This window comes from Theropithecus gelada, chromosome 3 (genome assembly GCF_003255815.1).
Source record: "Theropithecus gelada isolate Dixy chromosome 3, Tgel_1.0, whole genome shotgun sequence".
Classification (NCBI taxonomy): Eukaryota; Metazoa; Chordata; class Mammalia; order Primates; family Cercopithecidae; genus Theropithecus; species Theropithecus gelada.
The window spans coordinates 175,799,212-175,818,727 of record NC_037670.1 but is presented as its reverse complement, the minus strand read 5'-3'; the positions used below and the strand labels follow the sequence as shown (position 1 = coordinate 175,818,727).

At 51.3% G+C, this 19,516-nt stretch overlaps 1 protein-coding gene across 5 annotated transcripts in view; it reads left to right on the top strand.

The window, feature by feature from the left end:
* The window catches only part of PRKAG2 (protein kinase AMP-activated non-catalytic subunit gamma 2), a 324,143-nt gene that overhangs the window by 114,670 nt on the left and 189,957 nt on the right, over nucleotides 1–19,516 (top strand). For 2 of the 5 annotated variants that reach the window (XM_025379087.1, XM_025379085.1), the window contains exon 1: nucleotides 16,128–17,097. The exons of the other annotated variants lie outside the window; for them this stretch is intronic. In XM_025379087.1, the coding sequence (XP_025234872.1) occupies nucleotides 17,004–17,097 (94 nt within the window). In that variant the 5' untranslated portion in view covers nucleotides 16,128–17,003. Of the gene's footprint in view, nucleotides 1–16,127; nucleotides 17,098–19,516 lie in introns of those variants that run through there. 5 annotated transcript variants of the gene reach the window in all.

The window sequence follows — 19,516 nt, the reverse complement described above, 5'->3', positions numbered from 1 at the left end:
CTTCACATGTGCCTCCCAGACAGAAGAAAGCCGGTGTTAGGAGCAGACGAGGATACCTGCCTGCCCAGGCCTTTCAAAGGGGAGTTGTCTGGCACAGAGGACATTCACCCGCACCACATTATGTGAGAACCTGCTAAGTGCTGGGAGCTGGGGATGCAGCAGTGAATGAGCCCATCCCTGCCCTCGTGGGGATTCCATTCTAGGGACAATCGGTACCATATGTGGAAAAGTGTCATATGTCCCAAGTGCCAGAAGGAAAAACAGTCAAAGGAGAGGGGCTGCAGGGGTGCTGCTCTATGTGGGCAAGTCAGCAACGTCTCTGGCATGGAGACGTTTGGCCAGTGGTGATACAGCCAGGGAGAGGACCGGTGAGGGCCATGGCGTGCCTGGCGGCGGGACCCGTAGTGCAAATGTCTGGAGACGGGAGCAGCCTCTGAGCTTGCAGGGAGCTGGTCAGTGTGGCCAGAACCAAGTGGGCAGGGAACAGGTGCAGGAGTGAGGTCAGGGAGTGGGGCGGGGCCTTGCAGGAGAGGTCAGGATTCCAGGTTTTAATTGAGCGATACAGAAAGCCATCGGATGTCGATCGGATGCAATGCAGAGAGATGTCTGGCAACTGTGCAGGAAAGAGATGGTAGAGACAGGGCTGGGGTGAACAGCGAGGGGTGTCTGCAGTGGATCTGGAGATACATTAGTGTGGTCTCCCGCCTCCTCAGCGACCTCCTTCAAGTCCTGCCCGCTCCAGAAAGCCTTACTGGATTCTGTTTGCCTTGAGCAATCTGCCAGAGCCCTGAAATATAGCTGTTATTTTAAGTCTCTTTGCAGTCTGTGTTCTCTCGTGATAACTTCCTATTGCCTTCTTGTCTCTTTAAAAATCACATACTGAGCTTTTCATGCACTTGCCTCTTATTTTCCCAAGCTCTTCCAGTTCATACCTCCTCATCCCCCCAGGACCAGTCAGTGCCTTCAGGGTTTGGTACCTTCGGGGTACATTGATGGTCACCCAACGTGGAAAGAACGCCATATCTCTGGGGACTTTGGATCTCCCTGCTCTGTTTTCCTGTCTGTGGGCTCCCAGCTCCTAGAGCTCAACATGCCCTTATCCTTTTCCCTCCTCCCTCAGATGGAAACGGTTCTGGCAAAGATATTTAAGATGGACATTACAGAACTTAAAGGTGACATATTTCAGGGGTAGTCGACACATTTATCTCATAACTCAGAAAGAATTCCTAGCATCAAAACCAGATGCCACAGATTCTCTTTTTGTAAGCGACTGTCTTCCCAGAACCCTAAAATCATGCAGTGGTGGCTTTTAGGGAGTGAGACAAGGTGGCTTTTGGCCAGCTGGCCCCCACGGAGCAAGAAATGACATCTTGTCTGATGGGGGCAGCAGGGCACACCCAGTAACTGCTACTGACGGAATCAGCCCTGCTGGACATTGGGACATTTTCTCTGTCCTACTAGAAAAAAAAGAGTTGAAAATCACTGACCTAGACAGCCACCTACTTTGATTACACTGAAGGCTACTCTATGTGATGACCGTGGTGTCTGGTAGGGACAAGCACAAAGCAAAAGGTGGAGAATATACTCCGACAGCCGGGGAGTTTGCCGCTGCCCAGGGAAGGTTTGTAGCACTGAGCTGGTAAAGCAGGGCCACAGGGCCTCATCGCAGCAGTGGTTTGAAAACGTTTTGACTGCAGCCCACAGTAACAAATCCATCTGATGTCATAATCCAGCACGTACAACACATCAACAAAAACCCCATTTTTTTACTAAACAGTATTGACCCCCGACTATGTGTTTTCTTTTCGATTCTATTGTTTCAGCTGCTTTATCTGACCCACACAGTTGATTTCATGATGGGTGGTGGGGGCAGTGGTTGCGGTTTGGAAAACACCACCCTAGATGGTCAGAGAACAGCAGAATGCGTCTGGAATGCCTTTGAGGCGAGTCTGGTTTCGGGGGGTTCTTGAGGCACAGAGAATCCACTGGATGGAAGTCAGTGCTGGGTTTCTGCCAGAGATGAGGAATGGTACATGTTCCCCCTGTCCATTTCCAAGACCAGCTCACAACTATGACCGAGGTCATGTGTATTTTGAACATCCAAAGAAATTTAATTTTCTCTGTTCGTGGTTGGATCCAAATCTCCCATTCCACATGGCTGACCCCCAGCCTGGGGCGGGCGCTGTATCTCATTCTGCTACATCTGGGGATCTTTTCCAGAGGGTCTGTGCTGAGAGCTGTTTGAAATTCGAATGAGTCTTTCAGAGAAGTTTATTTAACTTGTAAAACTTCGGGTCCTTTCACACCATTTCCGCGTTGGATCACACACAGCTCTTCCTTTATATCCCAGCAACTTGAGTTTATTTTTCAAATAAAAGTCTGTTTTCCTGTAAAATGCCAAAGGTTTTGTGCTCTGTGTGGAGGAATGAGCCCAAGCTTTTAAGACTTTAATCTAGAGCCTCTGAGTCTTGCATTTCCATGCCACGGGCTCCCGAGGCTGAGGAGCACCCCGCTCCAGCTTTCCCTGCAGAACAAATGCCAGGCAGTGGTTCAGCGGGCATCAATAGGGCCATTGTCCCTAAATACAGAGCAAGACCAAAAACCAGGGGGTCAGACTCAAGTAATTTTAGAACTCCAGAATTTAGACCAACGCTCGCTGCTGATTACTCGGCAGAATCGCAGCACTGACCCCTTCCGAATCGTCTCCTGCAGATGGCCCTCGCTCAGCTGTCAGCCCGGGTCCTACCTGGAATAGGGCTACTCTACATACTAAAAGCAGATGGAGTTTAATACAAGGACGTCACAGTTCTGATTATGTGGCTGCGTGGTTATAAAGGTGAGGAAAGAGCTGAGACTCCAGACTAGAGTTTGGGAAGCGACCCAGCTATGAGTAAGGAAAATCCTTTCCCACCCCAGGTGGGAGAAGGGAAGAGGGCAGCGCCGGGAGCCCTGGCGGGGCTGGAACCAGGAGCTGCAGTTGGTCTGTCTGGCAGGAACGGGAGCCAAAGGGACTGTAGCTAAGGTCAGATGTTGCCCAAGGTGTCTCCCTGTCCCCTGCCCAGTGGGAGCCTGGACACGTGGCAGCAGGGGTCAGAGGTCAGCCCCTGCATCTAGGCAGAGTGGGGGTGAGGATTGAGCATGAGAGCAGCGCAGGGTACCCGCTCGCCTGGAGGCACCACTGAGTCATTGCGGGTGCCTGAGATGCACCCACAAATCCATCTAGGGTCCCTCCCAGCATCGCAAGGACAGGAAACCTTTGGTGCCTCGGAGGCAGAGAGGTTCCTGGGGGAGCTCTGGCGGCTCCGACGTTAAAAGGAACCCACACTTCCTTCATTGCAGTCACACGTGTGATGTGTGCTCCTGGGGCATTGCTCGAGTGCCCCACACATGAGTCATTTTACTCCTTATTTTCAGAGAGGCCACTGGGGCCTGTGGGACTCTACTTAAGCTGCAGAGGTGAGACCTGCTTTGGGGGCAGAGGGGCCTGTGGCTGCTGGCGTCACTGCTGGTCCAGGAGGAGAGGCCTGAGAAGAGGAAGAGACCGATGGGGGATGGGAGAGGAGGCGGGAGAGGGCAGTGGAAGTATTTGTGTTGCACACGAGTAGAGACAATGAGGACTTTTCTCCACTTCCACCCGGGAGGGCCCTGCAGCCTCCTGGAGGAACCTCGTGGCGTGCACAGGTGATTTATATCATTAATACCAAAGAACACGAGCGACTGCTAAACTGAGTTGCTTTAGGCACGGCTGTGAAGCTGGGGAGGCGCGTGAGGGGCCGTGGCCCCCGTGGGAGCCCCATTGCTGCCTTGGAAATGACTCTGCCCAGCAAGGAGAGGGGTCTCTTCAAACAGGAGTTGACAAATGTTTCCTGTAAAAAGCCAGATGGTAAATGTCTTAGACTTCGAAGGCCACGTGGTCTCTTTTGCAACTACGAAGCCATAGACAAAGTATAAACTAATGGTGCAGCTGTGTCCCAATAAGTATTTATAAAAGCAGGTGGCCAGCAGGATTGGGCCATTGGGTAGTAATTTGCCAACTCCTGTTTTTAAAACATAAATCTGATCATATCATCTGCTGTTCAACCCCTTGACGCCTCCCCAGCACGTTTAAATTAAGTCTCCAAACCCCACCACACATGGCCTCTGAGGTCCTCTGAGGTAACCCTGGGCTGGCTCTGACTTCATTTGGTGCACACCCACTCCCCATCTTCCTCTGCTCAGGCTCCCTTAGATGCTCAGCATGTCCCCCAGGCCCTCTGCCTGAAACACCCTGAGATGCTCAGCATGTCCCCAGGCCCCCTGCTCAAAACACGCTGCAGCCAGAACACCCTTGAGGCTGTGCTGTGCCTCCCAGATTCCCGATTCCTTCAAGAATGAGGAACTCACTCCCAGCTGTGGGTGTGACAGACAGACAGCCCTCCGCTAAGGAGCGCCACATCGCCAGCCTTCAGCCCCTCCCAGAGCCGGTCTGTGCCCAATAACCGGCCGATGTATGGACATAAAGGACCAGCCCCCGACCCCCGCTCAGGACAGCTCTAAAGGGATCCGAACGCCAGAACTCTCTGTTGGGGCTTCACGGGGTCTCCATCGCTCCTCTGTCGGGCCCGAGAGCACTCCCTGATGTACATCCAACGTGCTCATTTCCATCCCAGAGCCTGCCTCTCAGGGAGCCTGCAGCGACCCTGCCTGCAGATAGACACAGGTGGGGTCCCTTCCTGAGGTCTCTGCTCCATCGTGCCAATAACACAGTGGCCTTCGGAAGGAAGAGAGGCAGGGGAACTGAGGGGACCCCGAAGGTAGGGCCTGGAGAGGTGCTGGGGAGTGAGGTACTCGAAGGTAGGGCCTGGAGAGGTGCTGGGGAGTGAGGTGCGGCAGAGGGGGGGCAGGTGGGCGGGAGAACAGGGACCATATGAAGCCACAGCCCAGCCTCCCTCAGGGCTGTGCCCTGTGAGTTGTACAAAGGGCCCTGGGTCTGTCCAAAAATGTTGCCATGATCCAGAATTACTGTGAGCTTTACCCTTTACCCGACAAAAAAGATTGACTCTGGCTTGCCCAAGGCTGCCCCTAAGCCCCAGTGCTGGCCCAGCTAATGCGGGCACCCTGGTCCCCCTTTCACTGGCCCCCGCTGGAGCCTTCCGGACCAGGGCAGCTGATGAGGTCTGAATACTGGGGCCGAGCAGACTCCAGAAAAACGTGACTCATCTTGCCTGCCCACAAAGAAAGGAAAAGTATGTGTGGCATCCAAGTTTCCTGAAAAGTTCAGCCAACACATTGCAGAGTTACGCAGCCTGGCACCCTGTGTGGTCCCTGGGGACAGCGCCCTCTGGCGCCAGCCTGGCAGATGTCCCCCACTAGGGCTGGCCTGCACATCCTGTGTCCAGGCCGTTATTATGATTTGGGAGAAGCCAAGGAAAAATTCCCAGAAGAATCTCCTTGCCCTCAGCGAGTCAGAGAGTCCTGTAGTTCTCTCAGGGCCTGCTTCAGTGATGCTCCCACCTTGGGAGACAGTAAAAGGCAGCACTAACACGTGCTCTCACTTAACACTGTAAGTAAGAGTGGTAGTAAGTAAGACCTGTAAGTAAGGCCCACTGTAGCTCTTTTTCTTTTTCCGAGACAGGGTCTTGCTCTGTCTCTCAGGCTAGAGTGCAGTGGTGCGATCACAGTTCACTGCGGCTCAAGCGATCCTCCCACCCCAACTTCCTGAGTAGCTGTGACTACAGGTGTGCACCATCATGCCCAGCTAATTTTTACATTTTTTGTAAAGATGGGGTTTTGCCGTGTTGCCCAGGCTGGTCTCAAACTCCTGGGCTTAAGCGATTCTCCTGCCTTGGCCTCATAGGCACAAGCCACTGTGCTCAGCCTGTATTTCTTAATTCCTTTTTTAAAATAAGACTTTAGGGCTGGGCGAGGTGGCTCATGCTTGTAATTCCAGCACTTTGGGAGACCAAGGTAGGTGGATCACTTGTGCCCAGGAGTTCGAGACCAACCTGGGCAACATGGTGAGACTCTGTCTCTAACAACAACAACAAAAATCATTAAATAATAAATAATATTTTATTTTGACAATTTCAAACATAAAGTCACAAAAATAATACAAAGAGTTCTCATAGCCTCTTCACCCAGATTGCCCGATGTTAGCATTTCAGCAGATCTGCCCGTATCTCATTTCTCACGATCTCTCACTGTGTGTTTATATGAACTCTGAACCCCTGAGAGGAATTTGCAGACATCATATCCCTTTACCCCTAAATATTTCAGTGGATATTTCATAAAAACAGGGTCATTCTCCGAACCACAGTATAATTGTCAAAATCAGGAAATTAGCGCTAATATCATGCTATCAGCTAAGCTGCAGGCTTCATTCACGTTTTGCACCTTGTCTTTGGGGCATCATTTCTTGGAAGAGGGGATCCCCAGCCACACGTTTTGTTTCGTTGTCCTTTCTCTTCAGTCCCTTCATTGGGAACAGCTCCTCAGTCCTGTCTCATCTGTCACGACCTGAGCCTTTTTCAGGGGGACACAGGCCAGTTCTTGTGTCGCCTGCCCTTGGCTTTGCGTTTGCCTGACATTTCCTCACCATCAGAGCCAGCCTGCACCCTCAGGAGGGCGTCCATCCGTCCATGTGCTGCCCTGGCCTTCCGCATCTCAGCCCGGGCACCCGATACGGCCGCGACACCTTCCCGGTGAAGTGGGTGCCAGTCACCTGGTGAAGGGGGTGTCTGCCGCTATAAAGTTCTCTACTTGAATAAAGTACTTCCCCCTTGTCACCAGTCAGGGTTTCAGGGGAAGCTGCTTTGGGATTGTGTAAATATCTTCTTTCTCCTCAGACTTTCACTTGCTAGTTTTAGGATCGATCCATATTTCTTGCCTGAATTGTTACTATAGTAATTACAGTACTATAATTAGTATTGTAATTACCAAAAGGTGATTATCTAAATTTATCATGAATTCTACATTGACTAGTGGAGCTCCTGAGAACCTGCTTTCAGGGACAGAGAATGGCCATGTCCTCTGTTTGTGAAATGCTCTGCAGCTTACAGGATATTTTTGCTATTCTATCTCATTTAATCACCTTGAAACCCTGTAAAATGGTCTCTCTTATGGGAGAAATGTGGAAGAATAAACTAGCTCAGAATTGCATGCCAGTGGGTGAACTGATGTTGCTTTAAGGTTCTATGTTTGACCTAGGTGTTTTAAACCTTTCTACCTGTCACCTTGTTTTCAAATATATTTCACTGTAAGAAGAAACAGATCTGAGGCAAACTTCAGCTCAGCCCCTCTCATAATCTAAGCTAGGGGTTTCCTCATGAGTGACATGCAGGAGCAGGTGGATTGCTCTGTGAGCGGCCCAAGTCCGGACACTGGAAATCCTGCCCCGTCGCCTGGAAGTCAGAGACCACAGACCAAACTGGCTTTCTGCTGAGCCCGGGAGTTAACCAGGTCCTTCTCCAAGGCTTCGGTACATTCCCAGCTCACTTCAGCATTTGTAAGAGAATTGAATAACTTAAAGAGAATTAAACAGAAAACCCAAATGGCTGGCCTGCAGAGTTTCCAAATCTGGCTTTCAGAAACTGTTGCCTGGTGGCCCCCGTTGAGCCAAGGGCTCAGCTTCTGGGCCATGGAGCAGCTGGAATCAGGGCAGGTTCTTGCTGGTGGAGCCTTCAGAGCTCTTGGCCTGGTGTGCTCTTGGATGCTGAGCAACTGCAGGGATGCCAGGCACCATGAGAAGGGACTGCAAAGGGCCCCACCGAGCCCTCATGGGGGAATGTGATGCCCCTTCAAGATTTTAAGGAGATCCAGGGATTTCTTACTTTTTGGGTGCTGCATTTCGGCATGCTAAAAATAATTATTGCTATTGTTTTTCGCCTTTTTAGTACTTATCTGTGTTTTTAAAATCAAGATGCCCCTGTTGTCTCTGCCAATTCTCAGTGGCGTTAGATATCGCTGGTGTGAGTGGAGCTGTGTGAGCTGAGGTGGTTTGTCTCTGCCAAAAAAATCACCCTCTTGTCACTCAGAGACTCAGGCTCCAGTTCCTGTGGTCACCACGAGGCTGTGCGTGACCATGAGTGTGTCGGGCTGACGTGGAACAGAGGCATGGGGGCCTGAGTCAGGACGGAGGGCGCTCCACAGAGGTGCCGGCTCATAAACACCTCCTGGGGCAGGGACGGGGAGGCCCCAGAGAGGCGATGTGGCGATCTCAGAGTCAAGTGCAGCAGTGACCTTTAGAACTTTCCATGAAATATGACACAGTATTTTGCAACCAGCAGGAGAGCTCTAGCAAATATGTGCTAACGCGTGTTGCTGCTCCCCGGCCTGGAGGGGACCCGTGCCCTCTTACATAATGAGATGTGGTTTGGAATGCAGCCGTGCAGGGGACTGCGTGCTTTTCAGGTACTGCCTCGTGATCCACAAAGGTTCAGGAGGAGCCGGAAGTGTTTGAGTGATGCGTCCTCACCTGCTTCTGCAGCGGTCTACCCAAAAAGTCACCCTCTTGTCACTCAGAGACTCAGGCTCCAGTTCCTGTGGTCACCAGGAGGCTGTGAGTGACCATGAGTGTGTCGGAGCAGGGGCAGCCCGGCTCCTGATGCCCCCCGGAGGAGGAACCAGCAGAGCCAGCATCAACCCCCACAATCCCACAGGCTGCCCGCAGATACTGGGCAAATCGTTGAGCACCTCTGAACTCTTGGGTTTTAAAAAAATTTTAGTTCTTGAGCTGAATAGTCGTGGCTGGCCTCCCTACCATACAGCACGGTTGAGAAGAATGTAGGAAACCACTGTGGGCAAAGTCTCCAGCTCTGTACAGCTGCAGGGTGCGGGTGACTAGGGTTCCTGCTGCCCTGCTCTGCTGGCAGATCTCTCGGTCGGCCGCGCTGATTCTGTCTGTGCGGTGCTCCCAGGCCTCAGCAGCCCTGCCCTGGGAAGCGCCAGTCTCATGAATGAATGGAGGCGTGTGGAGGGAGGGTGGTTACACCGAGTCTCAGTGACTTTTCTCTCATCTGGGTCCCCAGTGACAACTTCAAGGAAACTATTTGCAGCTTCACATAACATGCAAAGTGGCTTCGATGAGAAGGAAAGCTTGGGGTCTTTTTGAAAATTTGGTTTTGATATAATTGGAAGTCCAGAGATAGGGTGAGCTTCAAGGGGCTTGACCCTGTCATTATTCATGGGCTGCCTGGAGGAGGAGGCAGTTTGGCCTGATGAGGCCCTCGGCTCTCAGACACCCACTGCAGGGGTGGGGTGGGGAACAAGTGGAGGCAGGGCACCAACCATGGTGTCTGCAACAGAGACCCAGAGTCCCATTCACCAGGTGACAAGGCTGGGGTGGGGCTCCAACCTGCAGCCTGGACTAGCACCAGGTTAGTGGGACAACGTGTGCCACATGTCCTAGCACTTCTCCCATGCCATTGGAATGTGGCCCCTGGGGCACCGGTGGAGAACCTCCAGCAATTAAAGGGTTTACTCACATATTTTGGGTCACCAGAGTTTGGGGGTGGGGGTTACATATCAGAGCCACAGGAGCGCCGTCACGCCTCTCTCGTGGAAGGGTGGACACCTTCGCGCCATTTATCCTAATGCGCAGGAAGCAGGGGTGACAACGCTCCATCTGCGAGCCCATCTGCAATTCCCCTGACTTCTCCTTCCTCACCTCTCTTGGCCGCAGCCCCGCTGTGTAGTGCACAGTCTGGCTGTGGAATGTTTTGCAGCATCCAGATGGGGGTGCTGGCGCACCTGGTAGAATCCAAGTATTAGAGTGAACGGGACCCAGTGCCATGGCCTCCTGCAGCCCAGCCCTGGCTGGCCAAGCCTGAAGCCCTGCCGAGGGCAGGGGAGCAGTCAGCACAAACTCCCCGGCTCCAAAACAGCCGTAAAAGTGTCCCCCAGGAACAGGACATGCTGCTCCCAGGGCTGCCGAGCGTGGAGCAGCAGCTGGCTTGCTGTTCCCTGGCCCACCATGCTGCTCCTGAGTCACCTGGAGGAACTCAGTAAGCGCTCCGCTCCTTTCTTCTGTGGGTGAGATCCCTGCCATGGGGGAGCTTTCAGTCTCACTGGGGAGAAAATTAAACCAAAAGCCAGAAAACAATGAAGCACACTAACAGTGTGAAACGCCTCGTGGTGGTGTTCGTCCACACTGTTTTATTTTTCGAGTTGTCAAAGGTAGGTTTGTAGTCAGAAATCTAAAGAACAGCCACCGGAAGACACATGGAAAGAACATGCGTTGAATGAGCTGAGCTCTGATGTCACCCCTTCCCAGATCTTATAAACCTAGTGTCGGAATGGTGACCTGGAAGCCTTGGCCACACAGCACGGGGCATTGCTAAGAGATAAAGGCATCTGGCACCCCAGTTACCTGGTCCCGTGCCAGGCTTTGGGTTGCAGCACCAACCAGGGGTGAGTTTTAAACTGTGATCCAAAAAGGCCCTGGCCCTTTTAAAATACATTAGAAAATACGGTTCCTATTTGGGAACCATTCGTTCCTTCCTTTTTCAGCCCCTCCCTTCAGAAAAGAATTCTGAGTGTGGAAAGCATTTTGTCAGAACGAACTCTGAGCGGAGTCACAGGTGTGGCAGCGAGTTTCCCCTGTATTCATGTGGGACCAGCGGCTGGCGGAAACAGAAGAGGGGGTTTGGCGTCCCTGTCCACCTGTGAGTGGTCAACTTTCCCCCGCCCACATGTGCCAAAGAACGGGTCCTCAGCCCCTGCCCTGCAATGGGAAGGTGCCACCTCTCCCAGCCCATCAGCGTTCATCACTAATCATGGGATCCAAAGCTTTGTCCCTCATGTGAGGAATTTCAGGCCTGTGTGAGTCAAACAGAAAGACCCCAGCAGTGAGGAGCTTTTCGTGCCCCACCTCTGTGCTCGGCCACCTCGAAGTGGCCTCGGGGAGGAAGCGGCTGGCTTTGTGCTTCCAGAGCATGGTGCACCCACGTGGCAGGTCACCTGACTCGTCCAGTCTGTGTTACGAAATGGCTTTAATGCAAATAAGGACTTTTTTTTTTTTCCCCCCGAGATGAAATCTCGCTCTGTTGCACAGCCTGGACGGAGTGCAGTGGCACAATCTCCGTTCACTGCAACCTCCGCCTCCCGGGTTCAAGTGATTCTCCTGCCTCAGCTTCTCGAGTAGCTGGGACTACAGGTGCCCACCACCACACCCAGCTAATTTTTGCATTTTTGGTAAAGACAGGGTTTCACCGTGTTGGCCAGGATTGTCTCGATCTCTTGACCTCTTGATCCACCCGGCTCGGCCTCCCAAAGTGCTGGGATTACAGGCATGCGCTGTAGTCAGGATTTTTAAACATGCTGCTTCTTTTGCCTTTTAATTTCCCAGCCTGAAATCAAAACTCAGGATGTAGAAAGAAATTATTTTCCAAATCCCTTCAGTCCGCAGTGGTCCTCGAGAGTCCTGTGGGATTCAGGGTAGGGTGTTCAATGGCTGACGAATTTTCCCGTGCACATCGATGAGAAAGTATGGAATAGTGGAAGGATGTGAATTTGGGAATCAGGGGTCCACATGAGGGGCAAGTCCATCTTCTGTCAACTTGCCAGCTGTGCCATCCTGGTCAAACTAGTTCTCTGACCCTCAGTTATTCGTCTTTCAATGAAATGTTGTTAATTATGCCTGCCCTGCTCATGTGTGGGAAGAATGAAATAAAATAATAACTGTAAGGTGACCAGCACCCCAGCTGGCGTATGCTAGGCATTCAGTAAATGGGAGTTATTATGTTAGTAATAAAATATGGTTCTTAGAGGACAGGAATGTCTGAATTATTTGTAGTACCCCATCCCTTCAATCAACAACTGCCCTGTACACTTGCTAGAGGTTTAATAACTACCTGTTGAATGAATGACCATTTAAACTCAAGCACAGAACCATCAGGCCTGCCTAAGTTGCTGGTTATTTTCCACACAAATTTAAATACATTTACCTTCAGTCACTAAACTTCGAAATGTTCTTTTTTTTGTTTTGTTTGTTTTTGTTTTTGTTTTTGTTTTGAGACAGAATTTTGCTCTTGTTGCCCAGGCTGGAGTGCAATGGCGTGATCTCGGCTCACCACAACCTCCCCCTCCTGTTTCAAGCGATTCTCCTGCCTCAGCCTCCTTAATAGCTGGGATTACAGGCACGCGCCACCATGCCCAGCTAATTTTGTATTTTTAATAGAGGCGGGGTTTCACCATGTTGGTCAGGCTGGTCTTGAACTCCCAACCTCAGGTGATCTGCCTGCCTCGGCCTCCCAAAGTGCTGGGATTATAGGTGTGAGCCACCGCAACTGGCCTTGAAATGTTCTTTCTGTCCGTTGTATTATATAGTGTAAGAGTAGTACACTGGCTTAAACAAAACCTTTTCATTTGCCTTTTAATCAAATCTGCCTCTTTCTTATTGGGATACTTGTTCAGGTCTTTTCATAAAGATGTTTTGCTTTGTTTTATTTTATTTTATTTTATTTTGTTTTATTTTTTGAGACAGGGTCTCACTCTGTCACCCAGGCTGATGTGCAGTGGCAGGATCATGGCTCACTAGAGCCTCGACCTCCTGGGCTCAAGCAATCCTCCCGCCTCAGCCTCCCAAAGTGCTGGGATTACAGGTGTGAGCCACCGCACTGGGTGTTATTTTATTTTTAACTTGAGAAAACAATTTTTGTTAGAAGCTGATTTTTTAAAAAGAAAAGAAAAAGACATCTACACATGAAACTCCTAAACTTACCTACTTCCAGAATTTAATCACAGTACGTTTGGGCTACTGTATTTAACAACAGAAATCATCCAACAGTATACCAAGGACCCAGCTGGCGGTAGATTTTGTGGCTTGTTTCTGAAGGCTGGGGTCCCCCACTCCAGGCATTGATTTGGCCTGGCCTGGGTTCTCCCCTCTTCTTCACACCCTCCAACCCTGAAGGCCCATCTCAAGTTCCCCTTCTCCAGGCAGGGCCACACGGGCCCTCTCCTCTCCTTCCTTTGTGCTGGCGACACTTGCAGCCACGGCTCACATACTCACAGCTTTTGCATGCAGTTAGCATTGTTTATCTTTGTCTGCAGCTCATTTGCAAAGTCACTGAGAGCAAGACCTATTTTGTGTGTTCATTCATGCATCCGTGCTACAAATACCTGATCCCCATATCTATCTATCAGTCCCAGCAGGAGAAAGGAGGCACACTGAACTTTTTGGATCGTTGGAGGAGAATTGAATAAAGACACTACTTTCAAAGGTGTGGGCAGGCTGCCAGGAACCCCCAGGGCTGGTGTAGTAACTCGGGTTCATATCAGCAGGGCTGCTGCCAGTGCTGTGCCCGAACGATGAAGGAGCGCGTCCCTGACCCAAGACAGAAGGCTGGGGGAGGGTTTCTTTGAGAGGAGCTGAATTCTTCCCTTGGGAGATGACACAGTGAGGCCAGAGTGACTCTGCAGGGATGTAGGGGGCTATGACAGCCTCAGCTCCTCCCTCCTTCTGGCATCTGCTGTGCCCACTGTTGGCTGCAGCTAACCAGCAGCCTGGGAGGAACCTGGCCGTGTAGCCCCTCCAGTCGGCTCCACCAGGGAGCAGGGGCAGCTGGAGGGATTGCAGGGGTTCAGGGTGACTGTCCAGTGCCTCCCAAAGTAGATGCCTTGCTGGAGGCTTGGGAGATCCCCACGATGGGTAAGGCCTGGGCCCCTACCTTTTTGGGGTTCCCAGTCTTCTCTGTGGTACGGGCCACATTCACATATAGAGTAGAAGAGCTAAAATCTTTCAAAGGAGGGAAAAGTCCCTTCTTTGGGGAGTGATGAGGGAGGTTTCACTTGGGGGAAGGCACAGTCTCTGAATTGGGCTGTAAGGGTTTTACAGGGTTTCAGCAGGCAGAGCTGAAAACCACGGGCTTAGGAGGCAGGGCAAATGGTGTAAACGAAAGCGGGTAGGTTAGAAAATTCCAGCCAGGTGTGGTGGCTCACACCTGTAATCCCAGCACTTCGGGAGGCCGAGGCAGGTGGATCACCTGAGGCCAGGAGTTTGAGACCAGGCTGGGCAACATGGCAAAACCCCATCTCCACAAAAAATACAAAAATTACCTGGGCGTGGTGGTGTGCACCTGTAGTCCCAGCCACTTGTGAGGCTGAGGTGGGAGGATCACTTGAACCCAGAAGGCAGAGGCTGCAGATTGTGCCATTGCACTCCAGCCTGGGCAACAAGAGCAAAATTCTGTCTCAATATAAATGAATGAATGAATGAATGAATGAATGAATGAATAAATAAATAAATAAAGGCTGGGTCATGCCTTGTAGGACTTCCTGACCTTACAACATTCAGCACAGCACCAAGTAGACAGTTGTCATTCAGTCCATTTGGTAGAAATTGCATGAGAAAAGTTGAGACCATAGTTTCTTGATCTGCTAAGCAATGGTATGACTATGAGGTCACTCTAGACAGAGATGGGCCAGGTGCCCTAGGCGGGGAAGGACAGACTCACACATCTTGACAGAATGGGTCAGGTCCAATCATGTGAGCAGTTGCTCTACCAGTCAATGGCATCTGGAGTGCTAGAAGCAGCTCCAGCCACACAGGAGCCACGCCAGAGCCGACCAGGCTTCTTGGGAGCTGGAGTGTGTCCCCTGTGGATGGAGGCCCCATGGCAGTGGCAGATCTGGGCATCTCTGGCTTCTGTGGATGGAGGCCCCCTAGCAGTGGCAGATCTGGGCATCTCTGGCTTCTGTGGTTGGTGGCCCCATGGGAGTGGCAGATCTGGGCATCTCTGGCTTCTGTGGATGGAGGCCCCGTGGCAGTGGCAGATCTGGGACACGTCTGGTTTCTGTGAATGCTGGGCCTGTGGGAGTGGCAAATCTGGGGCGCCTCTGGCTTCTGTGGATGGTGGCCCCATGGGAGTGGCAGATCTGGGACGTGTCTGGTTTCTGTGGATTGTGGCCCCATGGGAGTGGCAGATCTGGGACATGTCTGACTTCTGTGGATGCTGGCCCTGTGGGAATGGCAGATCTGGAGCATCTTTGGCCCCTGTGGGTGGAGGCCCCATGGGAGTGGCAGATCTGGGATGTCCCTGGCTTCTGTGGATGCTAACCCTGTGGGAATGGCGTTATCTGAGGCGTCTCTGGCTTCTGTGGATGGAAGCCCCATGGGAGTGGCAGATCTGGGGTGGGAGCTGAGATTCCAGGGGTTCATCTCACAGGGTAGAATTGAAGACTTCCCTTGGTCTCCCTCCTGCTGTCCTCCCTCCTGCTGCTAGCCTGGAGTCATCGTTATCTCATCAGGCATCTGCAGTGACTGGGCCAACAACTCCAGTGGCACTGAGCCCTGCAAGTGAAAGAGGCGAGAGAAAAGGCATGAAAAGCAGCCAGACCCAAGTTGGGAGGCTGGACCCGTGGTTCCTGGGGAGGCCTGGGCTCCAGTGGCAAGTGGCTGGGGTGCTTCCACCGCACACCCCATCCCCTCGTTTTCGGACGAACCGTAGATAATAACAATTCCACTGAAGAAACTGATGGCGTTGCGGTTTTGGGAGGTTATCCCACCCTAATGGGCGGCCAGGAGAACCCAGGCTACTAATCTTTAGCTCGGGGGTTATTTAACTGGTCTGACATAGTCTCCTCCTCATGTGCATAGTCATTTGAGAAGAATCAATTACTGTGAGAGGTTCAGACTGTTGGAACTTGGCTAAATCTCTCTCTCTCTCTCTCTTTTTTTTTTAATAGAGATGTGGGTTTCATTATGTTGCCCAGGCTGGTTTTGAACTCCTAGGCTCAAGCCATCCTCCCACCTCAGCCTCCCAAAGTGCTGAGATTACAGGCGTGAGCCACTGTGCGTTGTCCTAGACTAAATCCTAAAACGACCGGGTCTTGTCTTAGTTCACTAAGGGGGAAACTGAGGTTCAGAAATGGGAAGTAACTTTTTGATGGTAACAAAGCTGGTTAGTAGCAAAGCAGATAACTTTAGTGAGGCTATCAGCCAAAAAGTCGAGGATTTTTTTTTTTTTCTATCTTGTGCTTCTTTATTTAGTTGCAAAACATATACAAATTATAAATGTTTTAGGTTTTATTTGATCAGCGGTTTGGCTTAGGAGTCAAGGAGATTAAAACGCCAGTCCTGGTTCTACCACTGGCCACAGGATCTTGGGGAAGTCACCTCCCTGTCCTGAGCCTGTTTCCCCATCTGTCATAGAAGGGAGTTGGACTAGATCGCTCTAAAATCTCTTCCAGCTCTGTCATGCTGCAATTCTCAGCAAGTCCAGAGCTCAAATTACGCATTTGCTGAAGACCTTCCGTTAAATTCCAGTCAGGCAACCGTATCCCCTCCTTGAAGACGGCGCTGCTACTTTCATTGAGTGGAACCGTGAGTCAAAGTAGATTCAGCAATTTCCAGCCCAGGGACTTGTGTGGCTTCTCCACCCAGCAGCAGCCGGAGCCTTCTGACCCCGTGGGGCCCTGGAACCCATGAATCAAAATAGTTGTGTGATGTCATGTCACAATGGGAATGTGCTCCGGCCAATTGGTGCCAAGAATTGTCTGCCCAGGGTGGTTTCCTTTTACAGTCTGTTTAAAGAGACATCATGCACGGCTGCACATGACTTGCAGGCTTGTGCCTCCTTTGCCTATCTGGTCTTCCCTCCTTTTTTTTAATTTTAAGGAGAAAAAAAAAAAAAAAAAAGCCCTGGAGAGTATCAGTGAGCAGCTGACCTTAACTACATCAACAAATCCCCTGCGAAGTTCTGTTTGCGCTTCCGGCAGCTTCTTGCTACTTAAGGACAGCCGAGCTGACGCTCCAGCTGCTGTGGCCGGAGGTGCAGCCCCGTCAGGACGGCTCCACTCCCTGGCGCCTCACAGACTCGGGCTGCGGTGAGGTCGCCCTGAAGACCCCCTGGTGAGGACGCTTGGACCCGGGTTGTCACCTGAGCACAGGCTGCCACTGTGAGCTTTTGGGGTGCCCCGTGCCTGTCGGGCTGATGCTCCTCTGGCTCCCTGCCACCTGGGGCTGACACCGGTTCTGTGGGTCCTGATATGTTCACCTGTCGCCACTCCTGTGGCCACAGCTACCCATGAGGCGCTTTGGGAGTCTCAGGAGCAACAAGAAACACAAGGACCAAAATCGAAGCACGGAGAGGCGCCAGTCGGAGCCCCATGGCCTTTTCGGTAGGACTCTGCCCATTCCCGAGCCCCTGGTGGTCTGTCCTTGGGAGGGAACCCCACGGCGTGTGTGCACACCCTCCTAAACAGTAGCTGTTTCCAGCCACTCCCTTCCAACGGGGGTATAACGTCAGGCAGTGGTTAGAGGAATACGTGGGAAGTGTTTCCTTGCTGTTGGCGGTGCTGCTGTGGGGAGCCGCCTGACAATACTCTTTCTGAAGCTGTTTCCTTTCTTGCCCCACCTGGCCCCGGGAGGCTAGTGATAGATTGGATTTTCATTCATTTATGCAAAAACTGTGGCTCGGGGAAAGTAAGAGTGGATTGGCACTGTTGTTTTCAGCTGTTAAAAATGAAACGTGCATGTTTAGAGGAATCTGTTGGAGGTCAGGAAGAAAGAGGTCTTCCCAGGTTCTGTAGCAGGGTAATCTGACAGATCGTGGGCTAATGTGGGAGGGGAAACACCTGCCTAATTTGCGGCGCACGGGGAGAAGCTTGCATTGTGGTCTCCCTGGTCTCTGGCAACTTCTGCAGCTCCTTCATGTGCAGGGGGTTGGGGTCCGGGCAAATGGAACAAGGGGTGAAGCATCTGTGGTTCAGTATTTCCAAGGACCTGCAGACTTGGAGTGGGTTTTGCCCTTGTCTGTCTGCAGCCACACAGGTCAATTCCAAAGCTTTCTTAGCTCCACACCTGGTTAAGACCTGCCCACTCAAAATTAGATGGCAGATTTCATTTATTAAGAATCAGAGAGCCCAGGCGCGTTGACTCATGCCTGTAATCCCAGCACTTTGGGAGACGAAGGCAGGCGGATCACCTGAGGTCAGGAGTTTGAGATCAGCCTGGCCAAGATGGTGAAACCTGTCTCTACCAAAACTACAAAAAATTAACTGGGCATGGTGGCGTGCACCTATAGTCCCAGCTACTTGGGAGACTGAGACAGGAGAATCGCTTGAACCCAGGAGGTAGAGGTTGCAGTCAGCCCAGGTCACACCACTGCACTTCAGCCTGGGCAACAGAGCAAGACTCGGCCTCAAAAAAAAAAAAAAAAAAAAAAATCAGATTTAGTCTGGGCCTATAATCCCAGGACTTCGGGAGGCCAAGGAGGAAGAATCACTTGAACCCAGGAGTTTGAGACAAGCCTGGGCAACATAATGAGACCTTGTCTCTACAAAAAAATTTAAAAATTAGCCGAGCATGGTGGCATATGCCTGTAGTCCCAGCTACTCAGGAGGCTGAGATGGGAGGCTGCCTTGAGCTCAGGAGGTCGAGGCTGCAGTGAGTTGTGATTGGGCCACTATACTCCAACCTGGGAGACAAAACTAGACCCTGTCTAAAAAAAAAAACAAATCAGAGTCAGCCCATTTCTGGCGTTACTGCTTGCATGGCATAGGTTATTTCTGAAGAGCCCGCTGCAAGATGGAACAGCAGAACCAGTGCTGTCATTTATCGGCTCAGTTTCACCAGGGCTGGGGAGACACAACCCAGGGGATGAGTAAAGATGAGGCTCGGGGGTACATGAAGCCGTGTCCCCTGACTGGAATGTGATGTGTTAAGTGGAAAAATATTGTCACTCTGTGTAACAGGGAGGTGACTTTTGAACTGTATAACTTCTGAACTGTAAATGAAAACTGGAAGAGCAGAAAAAGAAAAAGATAAATCTAAAATCCGCCTGTATTTCTTGCTACATCCGCTTCAGCCAGCACTCCTGGAAGCCTCTGCAGGCTCAGAGCGTGCTGAGTCCTTGGGGGAGAGCAGGTCAAAGAGACAGCAGCTCTTGAACCCAGAGGGTGTTCAGTCTTGTGAAGAAGAAAGTCCCATAAAGAGAACTAGAGAGCAGCGTCTAATCGAGTAGAGTCCCAGCTACTCGGGAGGCTAAGGCGGGGGGGGATCACATGTAGGTGAGGCTAGGCCAGGCACGGGGGCTCAAGCCTGCATTCCCAGCACTTTGGGAGGTTGAGGTGGGAGGATTGCTTGAGCCTAGGAGTTCGAAACCAGCCTGGGCAACGTCATGAGACCCCTCTCTACAAAAAAAATAAAAAATTAGCCAGGCATGGTGGTGCACACCCATGGCCCCAGCTACTCAGAAAGCTGAAGTGGGAAGATCGCTTGAGCCTGGGATGTGGAGGCTACAGTGATTTCTAACCATATCACTGCACTCCAGCCTGGGAGTCAGAGCAAGACCCTCAAAAAAAAAAAAAAAAAAAAAAAAAAGTGACTGTGCACAGAAATAGGACGCCCAGCCCTGAGCAGGGAGAGGAGGGATGCAATCCTAGACGGGAGGCTCATTGACATGGTCTAAAAAGATGCCTCTTATTTAAGTAATAAAGTAATAAACACTTATATACTGTAGAATTAAACCAGAACCTGTTATTAACTAAAAATCGGGTTTTGCTAATGGGGAAGGACAGGCCCGTTATTAAGAGGCTA